Source organism: Danio rerio, chromosome 13, assembly GCF_052040795.2.
Source record: "Danio rerio strain M-AB ecotype USA chromosome 13, GRCz13ab, whole genome shotgun sequence".
Taxonomy (NCBI): domain Eukaryota; kingdom Metazoa; phylum Chordata; class Actinopteri; order Cypriniformes; family Danionidae; genus Danio; species Danio rerio.
Genome location: NC_141033.1, coordinates 18214491 through 18241607, shown reverse-complemented (window position 1 = coordinate 18241607; position 27117 = coordinate 18214491). Strand labels below are relative to the sequence as shown.

General features: G+C 36.0%; 1 protein-coding gene and 1 long non-coding RNA gene across 10 annotated transcripts in view; one reads left to right on the top strand and one right to left on the bottom strand.

Moving 5' to 3' along the window:
* Positions 1-2224: 2224 nt before the first annotated feature.
* On the top strand, positions 2225-15014 carry LOC141376998 (uncharacterized). The gene is made up of 3 exons (XR_015505845.1): positions 2225-2509; positions 13881-13982; positions 14075-15014. It is a non-coding gene; the product is annotated as an uncharacterized LOC141376998 (long non-coding RNA).
* Positions 15015-22073: 7059 nt separating this feature from the next.
* Positions 22074-27117, bottom strand: part of dlg5a (discs, large homolog 5a (Drosophila)) — a 155188-nt gene continuing 150144 nt past the window's right edge. For 8 of the 9 annotated variants that reach the window (XM_087278377.1, XM_087278380.1, XM_087278384.1 and 5 more), the window contains one exon: positions 22074-23810. In XM_087278377.1, coding sequence (XP_087134503.1) covers positions 23707-23810 — 104 coding nt within the window. In that variant the 3' untranslated portion in view covers positions 22074-23706. The remainder of the gene's footprint in view (positions 23811-27117) is intronic. The other variant, NM_001145603.1, reaches the window with a different exon arrangement.

Genomic DNA, 27117 nt, shown 5'->3' with positions numbered 1-27117 from the left:
TTTTTTACTTTTTTAATCGAAATTATTGTATTTCTTAAATGTCTTTGATTGGTTAAAACAAGAAAAGTGAAAAATTCTTGCAAATTACGATAATTATTTAGAAAATATCACAGATACATAAGCCCTCTTTTACCCTGCTGTATTTGTGTTATTTATTTATTTATTTCACTATTTTTCTTCCTTCTTATTTATTTTTCTTCCTTTATTATTTTATTATTTTTCTTCCTTCTTTGAATGTTTTCAATTGAAATGAATGTATTATTTAAATCTCTCCAATTAAAAACAAGAAAAGTGATTGATTGTTGTAATATTATGATAGTTATTTTAAAAATATCATGTATAAATAGGTCATCCTTTCCTCTTGGTGTATTTGTGTTATTTTTATTTATTTTATTACTTTTCTTCCTTTTTAATTGTTTTATATGTATTTATAATATAATTTAGCATGCTCTGTTATATTATCATTGTTATCATTGTCATTTTCCTGCCTAGATTCGATTTTGTGTGTTTGTTATTAAAGCATAATAAAAAAAATGTACTTGTGCAAAAAGATTTTGCACTTACCAGAGGCTTTAACGTCAAAATATTAGCAATAATTAAAAATTAAATTTGTCAAATTATATATTTAATTTTAATATAACTTGCAAATGGGAACATGTAGTATGAGTCTATAGCCAGACCTTTTGAGTTTTTATGAAGGGAAGTACAAAAATCCTACATTACATACATTTTGATGGCATATTATACGTTAGCCAGGGCTGCACGATATTGGAAAAATCTGACACTGCAAAAAAAATTTCCCTGTAATTTATATTGCAATATAAAAAAATTTCACTTGATGACTTAACTCTGTTTGGAAAGCTATTCATTTAGATTGATGGGAATGATTTTGTAGGCGAGTGAATCATTTATATGTCTATATATTCATTCATTCATTTTCTTGTCGGGTTAGTCCCTTTATTAATCCAGGGTCGCCACAGCGGAATGAACCGCCAACTTGTCCAGCACATTTTTACGCAGCGGATGCCTTTCCAGCAGCAACCCATCTCTGGGAAACATCCACACATACACACACACATACACTACGAACAATTTAGCCTACCCAATTCACCTGTACCGCATGTCTTTGAACTGTGGGGGTAACCGGAGCACCCGGACCCGTGAACGCAGGGAGAACATGCAAACTCCACACAGAAATGCCAACTGAGCCGAGATTCGAACCAGCGACACAAACACAATGGAGCAAAGATTGCGTGACAATTCGTGATTTTCTGAGGAATCTAACAGTATTCAGTTAAATTAATTGAATAATTAAATGTAAAATAACAGTAAAGGTCTTTATTACTTAAATAATTCAATAAAAATAATGTTTATTAGTTACAAACCTTACAATTTCTTGTGCATACAAATTACAAACTTTCATTATGGTTCAATTCTACAGTGACTCCACAAATCTTGTGTTTTAACCTGTGTTTCTGGTCAACTATAAACCCAACTTAACATTGCATATCTTGCGATGAGACTATTGTGCATTGCGATTTTGATGCTGAAACGATATATTGTGCAGCCCTAACATTAACAATTATCCCCCTGTTTATCTCTGCTGTAATAGTGGCCATTTCATCATTTTAATCTAAAATTGTCTCAGATAAGAAGTCTAAGGTGACTCTTAAAAAATTAACTAAACACAAAAATGTTTAACTTTAAAAACTTTACAAATGTTTCTGGCATGATTTGGTGGTAGGTTAGTCTGATCTTATTGGGACTCTATTGAATGGTGTTAAGATTAAAGATAGTTCACCCAATAATGAATAAAACGCTCACCATTTACTTGTTCCAGAATTGTTTGACTTACTCTCTTCTATTGAACATAAAAAAAGTTTGTTTTAAAGAAACAATTATCAGCTGTAGTTTAAAGAGAACCCTGGGCAAAACCCCATATACCAACCCAAGCTTATTCTGAAAATGTACCTCTATATAAGTTTCTGGAGTGTGCAATATATGTCCCAGGAGCTATGTTTTTGTTTTTTGCAGTTTTTTGCGGTTATTTTTTCACTAATCCACCAAAAGCCGCTGTGTATGCTTTTTTCAGACCTCAAATCTCAAATTTCTCAAATCTCAAATTTCTCTCACAAGTGCCATTTGTGACCGCTGTTCTTGCATAAATCAACCAGAGGCCACTGTCGACTGACTGATTGACCAATCGACTGACCCATCCTCCTCTTTACCTAAAAACAACCAATAGTATTTTAAAAAGCACAGATTGACCCGGCCACCCACTTCCCTAAACTCAACTGACAATTTTAAAAAGCAGTCCAGAAAAAGAAAATCCCTCGTCTGAATTTTTTTACAACATTTTCAGATTTTTCATCACATTCTCACCCTGTTATGTACTTGTTTATTTAATTATTTTGTCTTCCCACTTTCCTCTTTGTTTCTCAAGTCCCCCGATGTACATGGCGAGCTAACTGGACAAACTCGTAACAACAGGAAAGCCATCCATACAGAGGTAAGCGGTCAGCATACTGCCTGTAGCGTTTGTTTTAAAAATAAATATACTTACTTACCATACTTACTTCTAGCAACATAAATCTCCAGAAACGTACCCTGTATAGGGCTACATTTTCAGAATAAGCCTATGTTGCCATATATTCCCTCTTCCCCTCTATCCGAAAAATAAAGGAGACACTATGTGGTTGAATTTTTTTACTCCCATTAGAACACATGTAATTGTCTCAAACAAACAATTCAGACATCATACAAACAATCAAACTCAAAATGTACTAATATTTTACTACATCAAGACCTTTCTTGTCTTTTTTTGCAGCAAAGTCATCAATTAAATTGTCATATAGCCCATTAAAGTAAACCAAACCCAGAGGCATTGCTAGACACAAAATAAATAGTAAAGTAAATCGATGAAAGTAAATCAAGTAAATCGTATCTCAAATCTTGGGTGGTCGCACATGTGGCTGGTTTATAATTCTGCGTTGAGTGATCGGTGTGACCCATGGTGCATGCATTGCGCAATTGCCGGGCATTTATACTTCTGTGCGCTGTTTGTGTTGCTCTGTAATAACACTTTCGAAATGCTACCTTGCAGTAGGTTGTTATGTTCCTCTGTGTCGAGTTTCTTTTTCTGAATGCTACCGTAATGTACAAGAACCTAAAGCTCGCTCATTTAGAGGTGGGAACCAGCGGACGTGCAACAACATAAGGTAAACACAAAACAACAGTTTCCATCTAGAGATCCTTCATGGGACTCAACACTTGAAAACACTAGCTCCAATGGGTTGTCTGTAACATCTGGCTTCCATAGTTTGTTTTTTCTATATGAAAGTCAATGGTTAAAGGCTGATTTACACTTTTGCATCAAGTGCATGCGTATGGCCAGGGGCAGCCTTTGCGCAGTTGCATAGTCCTTGCCGTGGCTGATGCCGACATGCACTTCTTAAAAAATGTAACTAAACGTTGCAACAGCGTATAGCACAGGTTCTGTGATTGGTCGGCTTGGTAGCTGTGCCAAGTGTGGGTGGTGCTAAGAGCTTCGAGCCCGATAGAGCAAGTGTTTAAAAGTGTTGAGTCCCGTGAAGTAGCTCCAGATAGAAACTTTTTGTTTTTGTTTTTGTTGTTTATCATATGATAAAGGTTGTTGCACGTCAGCTGGTTCCTGCGTCTGAATGAGCAAGTTTTAGCTACTTGTACAAAAGTAGCTTACAGAAAAAACAAAACACCCACAAAGAAACTCGATACAGAGAACATAACCTACATAAAATAACCTACTGCCAGGTAGCGTTTCGAAGGTGTTATTACAGAGCACCACAAACAGCACACAGAAGTATAAATGCACCACTTTGTGCAAGGCTTGTGCTATGGGTCATGGCGATCACTCAATGAAGAAGTATAAAGGCTGTATAAAGTGATCGGTGTGATCCACTGCACCTGCCTTGCCTGAGCCATGCATTTATACTTCTGCATGTTGTTTGTGTTGCTCTGCAATAACAGTTTCAAAACGCTACCTGGCAATAGATTTTGTTAGATTCCTCTGTGTCGAGTGTTTTGTTTTTTTCTGATTGCTATCTTAATGAACAAGAACCTAAAACTCGCTCAGAGGTGGAAACCGGCAGACGTGCAACAATTTTAATCATAAGGTAAACTCAAAACAACAGTTTCAATTCAATTCAATTCAATTCAGCTTTATTTGTATAGCGCTTTTACAATGTAGATTGTGTCAAAGCAGCTTCACATAAATGGTCATAGTAACTGGAACAGTGTGGTTCAGTAACTGGAACAGTGTGGTTCAGGTTTTAGTGTTTAAGTTCAGTTCAGTTCAGTTAGCTCAGTTCAGTGTGATTTAATCATTACTGAGAGTTCAAACACTGAAGAGCAAATTCATCGATGCGTAGCTCTACCAATCCTGAACCATGCGAGGCAGTGGCGACAGTGGAGAGGGAAAAAAAACTTCACCTGATGGGAGTGAAGAAAAAAAACCTTGAGAGAACCAGACTCAGTTGGGCACGACCATTTTAATTTCTCCGCTGGCCAAAAGTCTTGTGCAGAACTTCATTCGCCGTGGTTTATGCTGGAAGATGGCCTCAATGAAGACTCGTCTGTCCCTGGAGCGTCGCTGGAATCAGACACATGTTCTCCACTCCCCACGACCATCAGTGCAGCAGCAGCTCAGGATATGGCCTGGTCCCGGATATGGAATCCTTGGGATTATCTCGTCGCTGGTCTTGGATCCAATCAGTGACTCTGCATAATCTGAGGACCTCGGGATGAGTATCCCCAGGTGAAAATAGAGAATAAAGAGAATAATTAGCGTAGCTGCTGTTCATAGTGTATATAAGCAAGATGCAGAAGCCAGTGTGGAACCCGCTAGGTGATGCATTGAGTGTATGCTTTACTAAACAGATAGGTCTTTAATCTAGTTTTGAACTGGGAGAGTGTGTCTGAGCCTCGGACATTACCAGGAAGGCTATTTCAGAGTGTAGGAGCCATGAAAGAGAAGGCTCGACCTCCTTTACTTGATTTTGGTATTCTAGGTACTACCAGAAGCCCTGAATTTTGAGATCTTAAGGAGCGAGTTGGTTCGTAGCGAGACAGAAGGTTGGTTAGATAAACAGGAGCTAGATTATTTAGAGCTTTATAGGTGAGAAGTAATATTTTAAATTCAATACGAAATTTAACAGGCAGCCAGTGTAAGGAGGATAAAATTGGGGTTATATGATCATATTTTCTAGACCTGGTCAGAACTCTGGCTGCTGCATTTTGTACTAATTGAAGTTTGTTAATAGAGGATGCTGGGCAGCCAGCAAATAGAGCATTACAGTAAACCAGTCTCGAAGTCATAAAAGCATGGACTAGCTTTTCTGCATCTGAGATGGATAGCATATTTCGTAATTTAGCGATATTTCTCAGATGAAAGAAGGCAGATTGGTAGTTTCCATCTGAAGCTCCTTCACAGGACTCAACACTTGTAAACACTCACCCCAATGGGTTCGCGTGGCTCTCTATCCCGCACACACTTATTAGCACTATCAAGCCAACCAATCACAGAGGTTGTGCTATGCGTTGTTGTGGCGTGTAGTAACGTTTTTTGAGAGGCACACGTCAGCGACCGCACGAAGGCTGTGCCGTAGAATACGTGAGCGCTTAAAGTATAAATCAGCCATTGTCTGTAACATCCGGCTTCCATAGTGTTTGTTTTTCCTATATGGAAGTCAATGGTTACAATCTAATTCATAGTTTCTGCGTTAAGCGTATGCATATGGTCTGGCGCAGCCTCCGTATAGCCCTTGCTGTGGCTGACGCCGATGCGCACTTCTCAAAAAATTAATGACACGTCACAACAATGCGTAGTGCAAGCTCTGTGATTGGTCAGATTGGTAGCTGTGCCGAGTGTGGGTGGTGCTAAGAGCCTTGAGCCCGATGGACCGAGTGTTTACAAGTGTTGAGTTGCGTGAAGTAGCTCCAGATGGAAACTGTTGTTTTGTGTTAACCTTATGATAAGTTGTTGCATGTCTGCCGGTTCCCACCTCTGAATGAGAGAATTTTAGCCACTTGTACATTAATGTAGCGTTCAGAAAAAAACAAAACACCCACAAAGAAACTCGATACAGAGGAACATAACATAACCTACTGCCCTCTAGCATTTTGAAAGTGTTATTGCATAGCAACACAAACAGCACGCAGAAGTATAAATGCACGACTACGCGAAAGGATCACTTGATGCTGAAGTATAAATCAGCCTTTTACAGACTTTTGTGTTAAAAGAAGAAAGAAACTCGTAAAGGTTTAGAACACCTGGAGTGATATAAATAGTGAGTAAGTTGTATTTTTATTTACAAATTCATTTACAAAGCGTACACATTTAAAAGTATAGATTTTGATTTTAAAATATTTAATGTTATAATAATATGGTGGCGAGGCAGTGGTGCAGTAGGTAGTGCTGTCACCTCACAGCAAGAAGGTCGCTAGGTCGCTGGTTCGAACCTCGGCAAAGTTGGCGTTTCTGTGTAGAGTTTGTTCTCCCTGCCTTCGTGTGGGTTTCCTCCGGGTGCTCCGGTTTCCCCCACAGTCCAAAGACATGCGGTACAGGTGAACTGGGTAGGCTAAATTGTCCGTAGTGTATTAGTGTGTGTGTGAATGTGTGTGTGGATGTTTCCCAGAGATGGGTTGCAGCTGGAAGGGCATCCGCTGCGTAAAAACTTCCTGGATAAGTTGGTGGTTCATTCCGCTGTGGCGACCCCGGATTAATAAAGGGACTAAGCCGACAAGAAAATAAATGAATGAATGAATAATAATATGGTTGCTTATGCAGGAATTCATTTGACAAGCTACTGTACATTCTGCTTGTGCTAGACAGGCTATGAAATGAAACACTAAAACAAGTCATTTTGAAAACATAAACATAGATAAACATGAATGAGGTGTAAAGGAGATTTACTGACATCTATGGTTTTTATGGTTGAGATTTACAGTCTGAGAGATGCTATTACTTAACCAAAATAGCAGCTGAAACATAATCTTTGCAGCTGGATGTCAGCTGTCGTACTGTATGCTGATATACAATCATATGAATAGTCCATGCAATTCCAAAAGATTCTACTGTGATTTTATTTCTTCTTTTTTAAATAATGCAATAATTTGTCGCCTTGGAATTAAAGGTTTCTGCGCTCTAAATGATTTTGAGATATTGAGCTTTAAAGATTTTTCATTCCGCTCCATTCTCTTTTTTTACATTAACATGACAGAGACCCTAAATGTACTCTAAATATAAATTATCAAAATTGCAAATTGGGGTTAAAATAAGGATACAGATAGAAGCTTCTAATTCTAAAAAAAAATCATCATTAAAACCTCATTAAAGCATTACTTTTAAAGAAATACAATCAATCTGCTTATTAATTTAATTTAAATAATTACAATAAATTGGTGATGTAACAATATGTTAATGTTTGAGAAAGTTACATTTTGTTTTCTACATTGTAAAACCCAACAGTCAACTTTATCAAATGAAAAGAGTGTATTTAACTCAATTTACTGAAATTTAGTTCTACTTTTTTGAAATGAGTTTTGAACTCTGTGTTGAAGGTAATAATGAGTTAATTAAATATATCATTACTTCAACTTAAATGGAGTAAACTCACAGTACGCAAGTAGATAAATTAGATACTTAAATGGTTTCTAGCAATCGGTTTCCTCAAACGGTTTAAGTTACCTTAACTTTTGGGGTTTTACAGTGTGTAAGATTTATTTAATGTTTATTGATGATTTTTTTTTCTTGTATAAATTAAGCATAAAGAGCTGTGCAAAATATTCTGTCCAGTGCATATGTTAATTTTATGTAATTAATATGGTAATATTTATTGGTGAAATTAAGACCCCATTATTTCAATTAATTATTTGTCCTTCAAGGCTTAATATCAAATTGAAAGACTTTAAAAGAAAAAAAGACAATGAGCAAATAAGTTGTTCCACAAAGACTGACAAATGTTAGACTGACTGCAGTGCTCAGCATAACTTAGTTAATTAATGTATAATTCATAATTGAGATTTATTTTGAAAATGAATATTGTTATCCATTTCTCAGTGAATATAGGCAATTTATTTTGGTGCATTTAAACAAAACAGATTTATTAAACAGATATATTTTATTAAAATAATATTTTAGTCATCAAACATATTTAAAAATTGAAAAATAATACAATTTAACTAAAGTAAAATATAGAAAAAAATTGAAACCTACAAAATTTTAACTAAATTTAATTTTTTAAAATTAAATTTGTATTTATTATTTTCCTTTAACATATTAATTTAGCTGTACTTGCTTTTGGACTGTCATCATAAGTTATTTTGTTAGATAAGCTCCAGATTTGGCTTCAGTACTGACTAATCTAATGTATATGCACAAATGTAAGATTGTATAGCTTTCTACTAAAAATATTACTTTAAAAGATAGATTTGGGAGGGATGTACGTATACTGAACACTGTGTATACACAAATAAGAATATGTCACATTTAATATATTACTTTTTTTTCCCTAAAATCAGCAGTCCGGTGGAATGACAAAGATAGCTGATCTCAATGCATTTGAAAATGCTGAATGGCTCACAGAAAGAACCTTATAGAACATTGCTAGAGTTCAAATTCGCAGATAAAACCTTTTGAATAAAATGTCTTAAAACGTAAACAACAAAAAAAAAATCACATAATGTAAATAAGCTGTCATTTAATAAAAATGTGTCAATAACTCAATTTTGAAAAAATGTCAGAAAGAACCTTATAATTCTAAGGTGATTGGTTATCTCTTTAAATGTATACCAATAGATTGCCTGAATTTAATCTTCCAAATTTTAGTTACACTTTTAAATATATTTTATTAGTTTAAAGGTGCAGTATGTAAGCTTGACACCCAGTGGTTAAACTGGGTCTTGCATTCCTGAACTAAAACAAACGCAAGTGCAGGTTGCCAGATGAACAACAGAAGCGAGTATCGAGACTAAAGGCTCATTTGAATTGTGTTCTAAATAAAAGCAATGGCACGCAATAGAAAAGATTACTTATTGTCTTAACTTACACCACAAATTAATATATTAGAAATAGCTTCTATTTCTCATAGGTAATCAACAGGAAAAACAGACAATGATCACCTCAGGTGCTTTATTCAGTGTTAAATGCCTATAATGTGAGTTTGAATGCCATTTTACATGACATTTATTGCCATATTACTGAAAGCAGCAGCAGATTGTTCACCTCAGATCTTGAAAATAAAATACACCGTCTGAAATTGAACTTTAGAACTGTGAAATAATGCAAACCAACACATATCAGTGATTCAGCATCTACATTTAATAATTTTAAAGAGGTTTAATATGTATAAATTAGATTATATACCTTATTGAGTGGGTGTACTATTCTGTGCTTCTGAATGCTGTGTTTAAATTTATTATGTTTCATCTGGTGCAAACAGCCAAATTGCTTATCACTGCAAATCTACTCCGCATGTTGCTAGGGTTATAATGCAACCTACTCACCGAATGTTTACGGTCCTAATATTTATACTATTTGCTAATTAATAACCTCATGTGGAACTCTGAATCTGTGTCTGATTTCGGAGTCTGCTACTGTCTACTGAAAGTCGCATTTTCAGTCACGGATGCAGACACAATGTGTTATGGGCAATGTATGAAAATTAAAGGGAATTAAAGGGATAGTTCACCCAAAAAAAAAAAAGAAAAAAAATTACTCTCCCTCAAGTGGTTTAAAACTTTGCGTTTCTATTTCTATTGAACACTAAAAAAATAGCAGAAAACCGCCAATTCTAGTTTTAAAAAAATATACTATGGAAGTCAATGGTTACAGCCTTTTAGCATTTTTTTTAAATTCCTCTTGTGTTTAACTGAAGAAACAGGGTTGGTTACCAAGCATTTATTTTTCCTACTATGGATGTCAATGGTTACAACTTTATAGCTTTCATTAAAATATTTTCTTTTTTGTTTAATATATTAAAGAAATGAATGAAGGTTTGGAACCATCACTAGAGCGGGGTTCCCAAACTTTTCAGCCTGTGACCCCCAAAATAACAATGACAGTGTCTCACGACTGCCAATATCCTCTGAGGTGGTTATAAATATATAAACCTTGCACACAACAACACACATACTAATAGGCCCAAGTCTATTTATCATTTAATTTTGAAGAATGCCAATCAGAAACCAAACCTCTATGTTCAGTTGTGGCCTGTTTTTACAGTGCATCCGGAAAGTATTCATAGCGCTTTACTTTTTCCACATTTTATTATTATTTATTTTTTTTGTGTGTGTGTCAGGCTTATTCCACATGGATTAAATGTATTTATTTCCTCAAAATTTTACACACAATACCCCATAATGACAATGTGAAATATTTTTTTTTTTTTTTGAAATTGTGGAAATTTATTACAAATAAAAAACTGTTCACATGTACATAAGTATTCACAGCCTTTGAATATGATGCCACAAGCTTGGCACACCTGTCTATGGGAATTTTTGCCCATTCCTCTTTGCAGTACCTCTTATCAGGTTGAATGGGAAGCGACGGTGTCCAGCCATTTCCAGATCTCTTTAGAGATGTTCAATAGGATTTAGGTCTTCTAATTTGCCAAAGAGGTTAACAATGTTAACAAGTACTGGAAGTTTCTGTAGTTTTAAACGCACTTCTTTTTCATTATTTCTCACAGACAAGCAGATAGGCAGACCTTGACAATTCACAGATGAAAAGAAAGAGAGAGATAGGCAGTTATAGATCGATGGAATCACAAGAAGAGATGGATGGACAATAAGACAGGTAGACAGATGTATGTGTATAGATTGACAGACAAAAAGAAACAGATAGATGGGAGGACAGCTGTATATGCAACAGGGTTCCTGCACAGTTTGGAAAAGTGTGGAATTTAATTTGAGTCATTTTTAGGTTTGGAAAAGTATGAAAAAGATATTTGCTCATTCATAGTTTTATAAAAATATTAAATAAAAACATTCTAAATATACAATTGATTTCAGAATTATAATTAGCCCCACTGAATTATTAGCCCCCGCTTATTTTTTCCCCAATTTCAGTTTAACAAAGAGAAGATTTTTTCAAAGCATTTCTAAACATATTAGTTTTAATTTTTAATAACTGATTTATTTTATCTTTGCCCTGATGACAGTAAATAAGATTTTACTAGATATTTTTCAAGACACTTCTATACAGCTTAAAGTCACATTTAAAGGCTAAACTAGGTTAATTAGGTTAACTAGGCAGGTTGGGTTAATTAAGTCATTGTATAATGACGGTTTGTTCTGTAGACTATCGAAAAAATACAGTTTAAAGGGACTGATAATTTTGTCCTTAAAATGGTTTTTAAAAAATGATAAAATGCTTTTATTCGAACTGAAATCAAACAAATAATACTTTCTCCTGTTGAAAAAAAATATTATCAGAGATACTGTGAAAATTTCCCTGCTCTGTTAAATGTCATTTGTGAAATATATATAAAAAAAAAAAATCAAAGGGGGGCTAATAATTCTGACCTCAACTGTAAATATCACACCATAAAATTATTTTGTGGTGTTTAGAGGAGCAGGCTCACAGATTTGTCACAAAGATAAGACTGGATCTACATGAGGGACGAGTCATTAGCATTCAAGTGACTAACATTTAGGAAGCGTAGAAAGCAGACAAATGTTTTATTAAAAGATCATCGGCTGCTATTGTTTGTTATTCTCACGACAAGCTGTAAGTGTTATTTCTATCACTTGTAGTAGTATTCACTTGTAGTATGTATTTACTATATTTTGAATAAAGAAAATTTTCTCTTTACAAAATGTTTAAATTAAGTTTAAAGGATCTTGAGTTAAACAGTTGACTTTTAAAAATTTTTTAGGAACAAGGGACTTTTCTGCTGTACCAGGACTGCAACAGGTGCAATTATATTATGTAGTGCCTGAAAATAGTAACTGGTAACTGTTCTGCGTAATATCAGCGCGCCTGCCACAGACATGGTACAGTAGGATTTAAAAAAATAAATTCCATTGGTCTTGGTACACGATGTAACTACAGAAAAGTCATCTAGTATATCTAGTAACAGCTTAATTAGCCTGCTCCGGTGTGTTTGAATATGGTTGGAGCTAAACTCTATAGGACACCAGCCACTCTATTGATATTTTGGCGGTGTGCTTTGGGTCATTGTCCTGCTGGAAGATGAACCGTCGCCCCAATCTGAGGTCAAGAGTACTCTGAAGCAGGTTTCATTCAGGATGTCTTTGTACATTGCTGCATTCATCTTTCCCTCTATCCTGACTAGTCTTCCAGTTCCTGCTGCTGAAAAACAGTCCCACAGCACGATGCTGCCACCACCATGCTTTACAGGGTCAGTATTAGCCTGGTGATGAGCAGTGCCTGGTTTTCTCCAAGCGTAACGCCTGGCATTCACTTTAAAGAGTTCAATTTTAGTTTCGTCAGAGCAGAGAATTTTCTTTCTTATGGTCTGAGAGTCCTTCAGATGTCTTTTGGTAAATTCCAGGTGGGGAGTGGCTTCTGTCTGGTCACTTTACCATACAGGCCTGATTGATGGATTATTGCACAGATGGTTGTCCTTCTATAATTTAATAATATATAATTTCTCCACAGAAGAATGCTGAAGCTCAGAGTGACCATCCCATGTCCGTGGGTGGGGCTGTGTCGGTGTGGTAATGTGGGCTGATGTGAGTACAGTGCCAGGGCTGAATTTTTGTCCCAGTCCGTCCCTGGACAGGTGTATGTCTTTTCAAATCATATTCAATCACCTGAATTTACCACAGATGAACTCTAATTAAACTGCTGAAACATCTCATGAATGAGCAATTGAAACAGAATGTACTTGAGCTCAACTTAGAGTTTCACGGTAAAGACTGTAAATACTTCTGTGCATGTGATTTTTCAGCTTTTTTTATTTTTAATAAATTTGCAACAATTTCAAAAAATCTTTTTTCACATTGTCATTATGGGGCATTGTGTGTAGAATTTTGAGAAAATAAATGAATTTAATCCGTTTTGGAATAAGGCTGTAACATAAAAAAAAATGTGGAAAAAGTGAAACGCTATGAATACTTTCCAGATGCATTGTATTTTTGATGCACATGAGTGCTGTAAAGGGGTCAGAAAGTTTGACCTGATCCCATAAAATCTATGTGATGTTTCTTTAAAATAACAAAATTAGCCCCCGGGTCACAAAAATAAATAAATAAATAAATAAATAAAAAAATAAAAAGGCAACTGTTATAATAGTACCTATAATAGTACTTAAAATTATAATTATACTATATATTTGTACTATTATTAAATTATAATAGTGCTATAATGAAACTGTTACCTATTTTTTCTTCTGTAGGTTATTGAAAAAATATGGTAATCGCAAAAGTTTATTCAAATGAATTAGATTTTTGGAAATCACCAAGTGACTTCCCGGGGGTCCCGATCCCCACTTTGGGTACCACTGCACTAGAGTAAATAGTGTGTATTTTTATTTATTTATAATTTTATTTTTTTTTTTGGTGAACCATAATATTATGCAGATGTTAAAGCAGTCATGTTGCTCTCTATTAAAGCAGATTTCAAATATTATTTTCCATCGGCAAGCAACATCAAAGACTGCAAAATACCGAACAGAATCAGACATCAATTATACATTAAATGCATTATTATTCAGAACTCCATTGTCTTTTCACCAAGTAGAATGTCCATTTTCCAAAAAAACAAACAGCATCTTCTCCTTCTCCTCCTACTGGACACCAGTGGAAGCACAAGTTAAATGTGCAAACACACCAAGCTTGGTAATTTGACATTTGTAAAAGCATTAACAACTGTTTTTCAGTGGCTCCAGTGCTAGTTGTACTCAATCAAAACATGAAGAAGACAACATCATTTCAACCCTAATATGCATTACCCAATAACACCAATATACCATTCAATATCTGTAAGTACCACATTTCATCCTAATGTTCTTCACATGGCCATAATCTTGTTTCGTGTGTGAGATTTTTTTGTGATTTTTCCATCCCATTATAGACAGCCTTCTATCCTGGTAGGCCACCAGTTGGTAGGGAGTGGATCTTGCAGACCTGGCATCAGTAGTGTTATTTATGGAGGGCAATAGGATCCACGACTGGTCATCTTCCTGGAAAACGTGCACAGCTGTCAGCTTAGAGGGCTAAAGAACCAGTTACTGCAAGAGCCGTGTCAAAGAACATTGTGGCTGACAGATGCAAAAGCTACGCAGAAATAACATTACTTAGATTACAGAAAAGTTTAGAAATGTAACGTTTTTTTTTATGGTTGGAGCACTAGTTCTCAAGTTCAGAAGAGCTTTCAGCAGCTGTCTTGAAACAGATACCCCAGCAGGAGACTTGACCCTTTCTAAATAGAGATGAAGGGGACTTGAAGGACATGTTGGTTTTGGGGTGCCACTGGAGAGAGCGCCGTCAAGACATTCTCAGAGCTTCCGCTGGCTGAGAATGGGTTGAGAGGGAATTCGGGACAAGAAATCAGCATGAGCCAAATGAGGACGCGCTCAAGGGGAGGAGCTTCAGTTCTCATGACTGAACTTCCATAATCAGCTCTGGCATGGCCGAGGGCATCTTCAGTGCTACGCACCACACTAATCCCTTACTAAGGGAATGTGCTGTCGTACAGCCAGAACTCTCTGTCAGGAGAATGTTTACCCTGTAACACTTTACTTGAAGGGGTGTTCATAAGACTGCCATGACTTCTTTGTAATCATGAAAAGGTGTCATGAATATGAATGTAATTTTATGTATAATTTTGACAACAGCTATTAAGTATTATTTGTTCAGTTCTGCCATTTTTAATGCAAAGATGACATTGTCTGAGATGTCTTTACATAAAAAAATACCACAGTAACGCCTGTCATGACAACTTAACATTATCAATACAACAAAACTTGTCATAAATCAGTCATAAACATGAGTATGATTATAATTTCCTAATTATTGTTTTCAGATTTGTGTTTTATTGTGGAGGGGCATCATGGTGGCGCAGTGGGTAGCACAATCGCTTTACGGCAAGAAGGTCGCTGGTTCGAGCCTCAACGGGGTCATTTGGAATTTCAGTGTGAGGTTTGCATGTTCTCCCCGTGTTCGTGTGGGTTTCCTCCAGTACAGGTGAATTGGATAAGCTAAATTTGCCGTAGTGTATGTGTGTATGGATGTTTCTCAGTGATGGGTTGCAACTAGAAAGGCATCCGCTCCATAGAACATATGCTGGATAAGTTGGCGGTTCATTCCGCTTTGGCAACACCAGATTTTTACAGGGACTAAGGCCCCATTTACACTAATACATTTTAAATTTAAAATGCAAATGTTTTCCTATGATTACATCATCCATCCACACCACCCCAGAGTTTTCGAGCTTTTGGAAACACAGAAGAGGCTGTTTTCATTATAAAATGCCCCTGCACTGTGTTAGTGCTGATGGAGGAAAGCAGAGGCATGGAGCTGATTGTAGCTTTTTTCTTAAAATTAAGTAGCCTACACATAGTTCAGTCTTGCATCCTCTCTGTGTAAGTTCAGACTTTGCAAGTTTGATATGGAAAACAAACTTCCGAGGACACATCGGGTAAATCTTCAATGTACTTTAAATAACCTCATTCACATCACCTTGGCTACGTTGTCTTTATAAAATGAAAACATTATATAAGGAACTGCCTATTTTCATTTTAATATTAGCAACTTAAACACCAAAAATGTAGAGCCATCGTGTAGTTACATATTTATATAACTGCCATCTTCACTGTGTGCATATTTATAACAAAACGGAGCCTATAGCATAACTGCCTCCTTTCATTTTCATTGAAAATACGAAACATACCCTTTCTTATGCTTAATATCCATTTTAATAATCAATAATGTCCATTGTAAAAGTATAACGTACAATGTTTTTAAACAATATGGGAAATAAAGGCAAGCAATTAGTCAAATGTGCAGAATCAGTGGTTTCATAAATTATTATATTACCTTTGTGCTCAGCCAAAACACGTTACCTGAGAACAAGTAATAGATTTAAACGACTAAAGTCAAGAGAGATGTCGTTAGATATAGACAAGATGAATTAAATATCACGTTTAACAAATATAGTGAGATTAGATTCAGCCGTAGATCCTTGATGAACAATCCGATGTGCACAGCTCTCATTTGGGTTCTCAAAGCACAAGTTGACTGTCTGGAGCTCAGACCTGGTTTAAAATTAAAATGTATTAGTGTAAATGGAGAGTAAAAAGAAAATGAATGAATGAATGAAAGAATTGATGCAGAAAAATGTGTCATTATTTATCATGATTGTTTCAGCAACCTGAAAAAAGAACAAAATGTCATGTTTAACTATTATCATCAACTTTTGGACTATTATTAACACAGAATGACGGAATTACTTTCTAACAAGAGATTACATATGCTGGTGAAGATTAAAGATGAAGATGAGAGGTTTGCACTGACTGTGGGCTTTATGTTGTGTAACATATATATTGTAACATATACGCTGGAGGTAAACACTCAGTCAACATTCCATGAAAAAGGTCTGGGTTCAGTCGTCAGGACGGTTTATGACTCCTGGCTCCAAAAGTCTGGGTACACCCGACAGACTTACGTAATCAAGGGAGACTGGAGCGATAAGCCTAGATCTTCAAAGACATTCCTTTCTTACACAAACACTCAACTCCCCCACACCCAAAGGACACTAGTCTAAAGAAAAATCGACTGAGAAACCAGGGACCAGCACAGAACTAAAATGTTATGGTTGCAAACTTTGTATCTTATTTCTGACTTTTCTTACCTGTATAACCCCTCATATAACCTGTATGTGTGGTCCCTTTAGGCCTTTTTTAAAGCATAAATAATGTGAGGATGTGAAAAATTATGTTGATGTACTTTTAAACCCCCCTTGTTTGGTACCGATGGGTTTCTGCTGACATTTTACAACACATGTTGCATAGAGCAAGATCATAACTCGCATTGCTTTATTCTTTAAATCCCTGTATTAAACGCCTGTCCGCATGCTTTGGGTGGACACTCAAATTTGCATACGAGCAGCCTCGAGACAAAGGAAGGATTCGCGCTCAAACTTTCCCCTGAAATCATTTGTCAGAATGCTGAACGGATTGTCACGTGACCCGCAGGAATAACCAGACTTCTCCCCAAACATCCTGCAGAGTAGTCCGAACAAAGAACCCATCAAAACATGGCCCCTTGGAGGGCCACGCGGCTTTCTAAGCCGCATGGACTTTTCCCGCCACATTTTCCTTATTTTCCGGCAAAGTAAACTCAGTTTAAAGTTTGCGATCGTAGTCGTCCAAACTGCATTACAAACTCCACGCATCAAGAAGGACATCAAAAGGAGTTTTCATCACGACGGAAGAGACTCGCATAAAAAGAGAGACCTCCAGACATGAAAGTCCAGGTATTTTTAGTTATGCGATTAAGCTGTGCCCCTTTTATCAAAAAAAGGTGTTTTTGTTTTTATAATCTTGGTGGTCCTTAATGGTGCGTGTGGAACTGAAAGTTTTGTCACTCCTCGCTTTACTATTTCTCTTTGTTGTTACACGTTCTATAGACCCGATATCTCCACGTGTTTTACCTTTGTTCTATGTTTAATGTTATGTTTGTGCGTTGTTCGTTATCTTTCTGACTAGTCAATGAATCCTATTATAATCAAGTGAATTGTATTGTTTGCCTCACAAGAAAATGTCACTGAAATACAGATTCCCCTGCCTAGCTATTATAAGTTGATTAAAACTTATGAATGATTAATCTACTTCACAAGAAGTAGCAATTAAATTCCCTTTTTCTAAATGAATAGATGATTGCCGTGGCCCCTCGGAAGAGCGGCGCCTCTGCTTGTGTTTGTTTGGCCAAATTAACAATAAATTGATCCAGAATATTAATGATTAATAATAATTCGTTATTGTTGATAATTAATATTCATAATCTGAGAGTCCGCTCGGTCGAGCGGGCAGGATCATATACAAGCATATGTTTGTTTGATCAAATTGACTGAAGCTTAAGCCGGAATATTAATAAGTAAGAATAAACCGTTATTGTTGATTATTAATATCCATAAAATGAGCTAATTTCTGTTACAGTTGTTTTTGAACCCAAATGAGGACTAAATGTATGATGTGTGTCATTTATTTGTAATTGGTAACATTTTTGAGAATTGTAAGGGGCTGCATGTGTTCATATATGTTGCATTTATTTATTTATTTATTTAATATAATTGCAGACTTTACAGAAGGCTATTTCACACTATCATTGATTTGCAGTTATGATCAAATCCTGTTCATAGAAAGGATAGTAATGAACATTTACACAAGTATTTATGTGTATAAAGCATCTGTTTTGTGAGAAGTGCTTCTCAAATGATATGTGAACGAACCGTATAGCTTTACTTTGACATTTTCTCGAGCAGGAATGATGCTGTCTAAAACTTTCTTGTGTACACCACGCCCACCAAGAGTACCATTAGTACCCTTTTAGCAGTGGAAACGCAAGCCTGATAAAGGTGACCCATACTGACCTGTACCATACTGTACTGTACCACTCAGTTGAAACGGGCCATTAATCAACAGAGAAGTAAATTGCAAACTCACTCATGAGAATTGAATCAAACTGATGCTTTCATGTGTCATATGATTAGCTGTTTGCTGTGTTGAACTTTCAGCTGCTTGTAATCAAAAAAATAATCAAAAACTTTGCAATTGACAGAGAACACTAATGTATTAACACTGGGTTTGTACCATGAAGCTGGATTAGCTGGCTAGCCGGTTAAGTTTCAGTATATTTTGCACCAATCTTGGGTTTCAGGTAACCTGAAGGCAGCTCAACGCTAGTCCCTCTTTGTCGCCATGGTATGGAGCAGCTGAGCTACCTTCTTGGTACCTTAAACCCACATGTCGTGCAAACTAAACTGACACCTAACTGCTAGCCCACTAATTTGGCTTCATGGCATAGATCCCTTCATAATCAGGTTGCATTATTTCTATTTGTTTTGTGCAACAGGCCTCTGATGACTAGGCTCTAAAATCTGCACGCATAGAAATCCGCAGATTTCTACTGATTTATTCCATTATTGAGTCTTATATATCTATATATCTCTATCTCACACACACACACACCAAAATCTGGGTTTTTGGTACTGTACCATGAAGGTAGCTCAGCTGCTCCATACTATATGATATACGTTTTATGTTAATTTTCTTAGTATTACTGGTTAATATGCAAATGTTTATTTAATTTATTTACAATAAAGTTTGTAAAGTAATATTTTCTGTCTTTCAGTAGATATAGGAGGCTTTTCTTCTACAAGTGGATGAATAATGGATTTGCATTATAAACCTTAAATAAAAGTAAAAAGTTATTACTTTATATATTTATATATTACATATTTATAATATACTCTCAAAATCATTCCACTAACATTTTTGAAAAACATTTGCGCAGAAGAATACTAATAACTTCTTTTCTGTTTGAATAGGAGCTGATAATGAGAATTAATGTATCTTTAGACTTTCATTATTACTCAATGCCTCTTTAAAACAAGCATATTATGATAATTATATCTTAGTCTACATTTTTTCTTCACGCTTGTTTCACAGATGACTAATGTGTCAGTTGCAGCCTTTGCTGCAAACATTTGAATTAATGAGATGCATTTGTTTCATCATTATAGAATGTGGAGTTGCAGCATTTGGCATTTTATTGGACAAGATTAATGGTTGAGATTGATTTAAATTAGTTAAATGTGTAATAATATAGTCAACAAACGAACACAATTAATAATTTCCCCTAATGGAACATGAGATTTTCTTTTGAATATTTTAGGATACTCCACTTTAAACCTGTTTAATATCCACCTATCCACTTATCTATCTTTTCTTGTCTGTTGATTCATCTGTTCTGGTCTATTTGCATTGTTTAGCTTTTTTTAGACTTGTCAACCTGTACATGTCTAACTCTAACTATCTACATCTCTTCTTGTTTACAATCAAACTCACCAGATTTTAATCATCAGCTCATTATTAGAGACTGAAAGACAGGTATTCCAAAACATGCAGAGTTGGTGGTCCATTTTTCACAATTTTTGAATCCATTCTGCCAATCTCCAGTTTTGGGTGGAGCGCTTTTAGCTTAGCATAGCAAAAATCCTTGACTTGGTCTGACTGGACCATTAGCATCTTGCTCAAAAAAGTTTTTCCAAGTTTTTCTAAGGTTTTTAAAGCAGGGGTGACCAAACTTGGTCCAAACACAGGGCTGGTGTCCTAGAGAGTTTAGCTCCAATCATAATCAAACACACCTGAGCAGGCTAATCAAGCTGTACCATGGCTGTGGCAGGCGCACTGATATTACACAGAACAGTTACCAGTTACTATTTTCAGGTACTGCATAATATAATTGCACCTGTTGCAGTACAGCAGAAAAGTTCCTCGTTCCTAAAAAAATCCTTAAAGTCAGCTGTTTAACTCAAGATCCTGGAAAACTTAATTTAAACATTTTGTAAAGAGAAAATTTTCTTTATTTAAAATATAGTAAACACATACAAGTGATAGACTGGAGAAATAACACTCACAGCTTGTCGCGAGAATAACAAACAATAGCAGCCGATGATCTTTTAATAAAAATTTGTCTGCTTTCTACGCTTTCAGCTAAATGTTAGTCACTTGAATGCTAATGACTAGTCCTTCAAGTAGATCCAGTCTTATCTTTGTGAAAGAACTGTGAGCCTGCTCCTCAAAACACCACAAAATAATTTTATGGTGTGATATTTACAGTTGAAGTCAGAATTATTAGCCCCCCTTTAAAGTTTTTATTCTTTTTTTAAAAATATTTCCCAAATTACGTCTAACAGAGCAGGGAAATTTTCAATTTTTGGAGAAAGTCTCAGTTGTTTGTTTGTTCAGCTCGAATAAAAGCAGTTTTTAATTTTTTAAAAACTATTTTAAGGACAAATTATTAGCCCCTTTAAACTATATATTTTTTTCAATAGTCTACAGAACAAACCATCATTATAAAATGACTTGCCTAATTAACCCAACCTGCCTAGTTAACCTAATTAACCTAGTTAAGCCTTTAAATGTCACTTTAAGCTGTATAGAAGTGTCTTTAAAAATATCTAGTAAAATCTTATTTCCTGTCATCAGGGCAAAGATAAAATATATCAGTTATTAGAGATGAATTATTAAAACTATTTTGTTTAGAAATGCGTTAAAAAAACCTCTCTGTTAAACAGAAAATGGGGCAAAAATTAAAGTGGGGGGGGGGATTCAGTAGGGCTAATAATTCTGAAGTCAATTGTATATTTAGAATGTTTTTTATTTGATATTTTTATAAAACTATGAATGAGCAAATATCTTTGTCATATTATTCCAAACCTAAAAATGACTCAAATTAAATTCCACACTTTTCCAAACTGAGCAAGAACCTTGCTGTCCTTTAGTCTGTCAATCTTTACAATACATCTGTCTACCTGTCTTATTGTCCATCCATCTCTTCTTGTGATTCCATCGATCTATAACTGCCTATCTCTCTCTTTTCATCTGTGGATTGTCAAGGTCTGCCTATCTGCTTGTCTGTGAGAAATAATAAAAGCAAGTGCGTTTAAAACTACAGAAACTTTTAGTACTTGCTAACCTCTTTGGCAAATTATTATTATTTTATTTATCAACAAAAACTGTGAAAATGTCAGACACATCATGTCATGAAGGATCAAGTTTAACAGCCTAGTGCAGCAACTCCTCCACCCCAAACAGAAGCTGACAGCCGTACAGCCGCCGCTATTGTTTGAGAGCTCACCTTAGTTCCAGTAATTAACACCATATCTTCCCCATGGTTAGACACAGTGCCTCAACTTCGAGGAGGAGCAACAAATAAGATAGCTCCACACTCAATTACAGCACTTGTCAATCTGCAGGCGGCACTGTGGAAGCAGCTCTATGACACCCTTAATATGATGGAGATCTCAGCCTGCAGCACAATGAATACGGCCATCAATCAAACACACACCATCTTGATCCATTTAATGACATTGTGAGATACAGAAAATGACTTTTATTCACGCATTTTATGACATTTTCATACAAACCACATTCTTTTGGAATACAAGAAATCCCAACGGAAATGGTACCTGCGCTCTAAGTTGTTCTAAACACTCGATCCCTCGCTTCAAACCGTACGCTAGCTATTCAGAACAATAGTTAGACGTTAGATTCACTTTGACAAATTTCCTAATTTCAACCCAATGGACTGATGTCTTGGCGTGAAAGTATATGTGCAATAAGAAATCCCTTTTTATGCAGTATTTCTCTTCTCTTTTTTCATTAAAAAGGCAGTCGATGAAATGTACGGAACAGGAGTGATACACATGAATAATAGCTTACGATAAAAATAATAGTACCTATTTCCATTCTACTGGAAACCTGTGAACAGTCATTTGTTTAGGGTTCAGAACATTGGAAGTGCAAAACAGGAAAAAATGTAAAGAAATAAACTTGTTTTTGGCACATAATGGAGCTACTGGTCTGCATGAGACATATCATGACTCTTGAATAGTAATAATAATAATACAAATAATAATAATAAAAACAATTAAATAGCAATGAAAAAACACTAACATTTAAACAGTTTTAAGAAAACCATTTCAGGTTTACCCTGCAACTTTTCTTTCTAGGATTTTTTTGTTTTCTCTTTTAGCGTGTAGTACATATAAAAGTGACTGACAAACATACACACACACACACACAAAAACGTGCATTCGCACAATCTCTCTCATACAAACACACACACAAACATGCTAATATTTGCTAAGACGTGACCACTCTGTCACGCTCCCCAGGCCTACAGCCCAGTAAAAATACAGTAAATATATTTCTATATATTCTGATGAAATTGCATACATACACATACGTGTGCGCCCGTACTTCGGCGGGTACAAGTGTTACGTGGGATATTCTCTTTAAATATAAGCTCTGCTATGAGAACACAGTGGTCTGTCTAGCCCTGGAGTGCAATCGGAGAAGTTTTACTGTTTAAATACCAGGCTTTCACCTCATGCCATTGTCATACGCTCAGTGGATCTCCAAAGGCACTTCCATTTGGCCCGTAGAAACCGCTTAAGCTGCTGTCAGTCTCAGCTCAATAGTGAAGCACTACGATTCGAAGCAACGCTCACTTGACATCTACACAACTAACTTGGCCACCATAAAAACCACAAGACGAGGAGGATTCAGTCCTTGAGCTGATATGTGGGACAGGGTGGAAAGGGTGTCACGCATACCGTTTTGGGTACAAGGGGAAACTTCACATTCAGGCAGACGTTAAACAATTCACCGACTGATTGCTCTGTAAACGAGTGTCTTAAATGCAGCATTGCTAAAACTTTAACATGTCCCGTCAGGAAGACCAAAAGGAAATGAACAAATACTTCAGTGCTATCGTCCTCTGTCACACACACACACACACACACATACTTAAGACACTCATACATACATTTACAAATAAGAGTTACAATTAATAACGTAATAAAAATGAATATTGACAAAACAAAAGAATCACTATCTTAATGCAACGCTCGTAACGTTAGTGTACCTTTGCGTGTGTTGTAGTGTATAAAGTGTAGTGTTTGTAAGTGTCAGAGCCCTATGGAGAGCCCAGTGGAGTCCACAAGACTTTGCTCTGTTCCTGATCCACAATAGTCACGATCTGAGTGCAAATGTAAGGGAAGGTGCCTCCCTGAACGATACCTGTAAAAGAAAACAGGCAAAAACAGAATGAGTCACGCTGATTCACTCAATTCTTGTCACAGTTCAGTTCACATTTTTTAAAAAGCAAGTATTTGAAGTGGTATCTGACTGAAATGTGTGTATATCTGTGTCTGAGAGCATCTCTCTCTTTCTCTAAAATGTAACGACGTCAGAATACCCAGTATTTAACAGTTTTTCGCGATTCTGCAATAAATAATCTCATAAAGCATCAAATTTGAAAGCATATAATCAAATGAATTTTATTTCAGTTTGCAATTTATTGTTTTACATAACTTATAGATGATGCATACGCACCACACATGATGTATTTGATTGTCTCTCAAAAATGACATCTCACCTCCATCCCCACAATCCTAACATTACATGAATGTGGGAGAAAATTGTTTTTCAGCCTATGAAGTAATCAGACGCGGATGAATCTTCAAGCTAAATGCTAAATGCAAACATCCAACAATTTACTGAAAAGGTGTTTATTATTATTGAACTATAAATATTTTACCCTGTTAGTCTAGTTTAAATTAGGTACAAAAATAGTTACACTCTGGAACTTCGGAACAAAAAAAGTCTCAAATTAAAACTGCAATAATTCATTCCAGTGTCTAGTGAGGAAAAGGTCATGCATTTTGGCTATCTTTTTTTCCCATCTTCTTGTTTTAGACAGCAGGCCAAGTTAACTAAATGCTGTAATTATAATTATTAGAGTTTGTTTCATATGTCTGTACTCAAGGTTCCTGCAGGTTTCTCCAAGTCAAATTTAAGACTTTTTAAGACCCTTTTAAGACCATTATGAATTAAATTTTAATATATACTGTTTGATATACTGAATATGTCCCACAACAAGTGGCATTTTGGTTTACACTGTCAAGTCTTGATGCCCAATTTTTAGGTCTGTGAAATACATGCGAAGTTCATCCAACTTTAAAATGATTTTGAGGCGGAAGAGAAGGGAAAAAGCTGTTAACGCAGCTTGCGCCTATGATTTATTTATGGTGTCCTCCACCATTCAGAGGAATTTGTGGATTTGAGAGAGATCTTAGGTCTGGTGGGAGTAAATTGAAGTGACTGACCACTTTCCTCCATGTTTCCTCTGTTGTTGTTGTTTACCACATTAGTGCCTCCCCACATGCTCTTCCTTCTACATCATTAAACCGTGAAGTACAACATTGTCGTAAATTTAATGACGTACAAAACGGAATGATTCAATAAATCTGATCTGCCCGTTTACATGATTGTCACATATCCAATTTAGTTCCACATATGAAGGAGGCCTGAAACCCATTTCTGAATATCCGAATGCATATGTTTTTTTTAGTCATAGAACAGATCTGATCTGTGTTACAAAAAAAACGGGATAGGGTCGAATTTAACTCATTTAACAGTGTCACTAACTTAAACTGATTTGACATTTATGATGATTTTTTGAACTGATGTTTTTGTCCTCAATTATTTTCAAACCACACACAAGAGTCAAAAAAGTCCTGTTTGATATATTCTATTAGTAACATTCAACTTGGCCTTTTAATATTATTTTATTGGTCTTTTCTGTTGCTTCATTTTTAAATTTATTCTGTGTTTCTCTTGTCTTGGTTTATTCTCATGCTTTTATAATCTGTCTCTTTATTTTACCCTGTCTTATGTGCAGAACTTTGGTCAGTCTTGAGGCTGTTTTTAAATGTGCTTTATAAAAAAATGAACTTGAACATGAAATGAACATAATCCAAATCTGCTTCAAAACAATACAGCATTTTAAAGGGACAGTTCAACAACAGTGAAAACTCATCATTCACTTTTCACAAACCTGTTTGAGTTTTTTTTTTCTTCTTTTGCTAAACACAAATGAAAAGTACATTTGGACAAATACTGAAAACCTGAACGCATCAAATGTAATGTAATGCTTTGTTTGCCCAGCATCCTTTATTAACAAACATCAGCTAGTACAAAATGCAGCTGCCAGAATTCTGACCAGGTCTAGAAAATATGACCATATGACCCCAATTTTAACCTCCTTACTGGCTGCCTGTTAAGTTTCGTATTGATTTTAAAATATTACTTCTTACCTATAAAGCTTTAAATAATCTTGCTGCAGTTTATCTAACCAACCTCCTGTCTCGCTACAATACAAACCCGCTCCTTAAGAACTCAAAACTCAGGGCTTCTAGCAGTACCTAGAATAGCAAAATTGAGTAAAGGTATTCAAGCCTTCTCATTTATGGCTCCTAAACACTGGAATAGTCTTCCTGATAATGTTCCAGGCTCAGACACAATCTCACAGTTCAAAACTAGATTAAAGACCTATCTTTTTTAGTAAAGCATACACTAAATGCATCACCTAGCGGAATGAGCATGAATGTGCTCCACGCATCTCGTATACATACACTATGAACAGCAGCTGCGCTAATTATTCTCTTTATTCTCTATTTCCACCTGAGGATACTCATTCTGAAGACCCCTGAGATTATACAGTGCCACTGATCCGATCCAAGACCTGTGAAGAGATGATTCCATGCTTTTCACAATCCTGGACCAGGCCGTATCCTGAGCGACCGCTGTGGTGGTCATGGAGGAGTAGAGAGCATGCGTCTGATCCCTGTGACACTCCAGGGACAGCTGACGTCCAGCATTCTCCAGCCTCCGGCGCATGCAGTTTAAACCACATTGACCTGAACTGAACTACACTGAACTGAACTTAAACTCTGAAAACTGAACTGACACTTTCAATTCACAATGTGAAGCTGCTTTGACCCAATCCATGTTGTAAAAGCGCTATACAATAAAGATGAATTAAACTAAATTTAATCAACTTCCAATGATTTTGTTTTCCTACTATGGAACTCAATAGTTCTAACATTTTTCTAAATATATTTTGTATTCAACAGAAAAAAACTCAAATGTTTGAAATCATTATAAAGGGCCATGAAACCCCCCCATTTCAGCAGAATGTTTTCATACCACTAGTTTGGAAAAAGTCAGTAAAGTGGGTGTGTCTAGCTCTGTTTGGGTGGGAGTGTCGGGGGTGGGAAAATGGGCAGGGTTTGAATAAAAATGGGAGTTGCCATTTGGGCATGCGCTGAGGACAGAGGAAATACAAACACACACACACACGCAGGGGAGAAAGACGTTTAATGACGGTGAAATGTTTGATACTGCACGTCTGTAAAATACGACGAAAATTCAACACAACAGTCGGCAAAAGTTTGCTTACAGTGTTCACACACAGAGAGCAGCATTTACAGTTGATCTTTCAATATTTTAGTGGTATAAACGTACTGTAAACTAAGTAACTTAG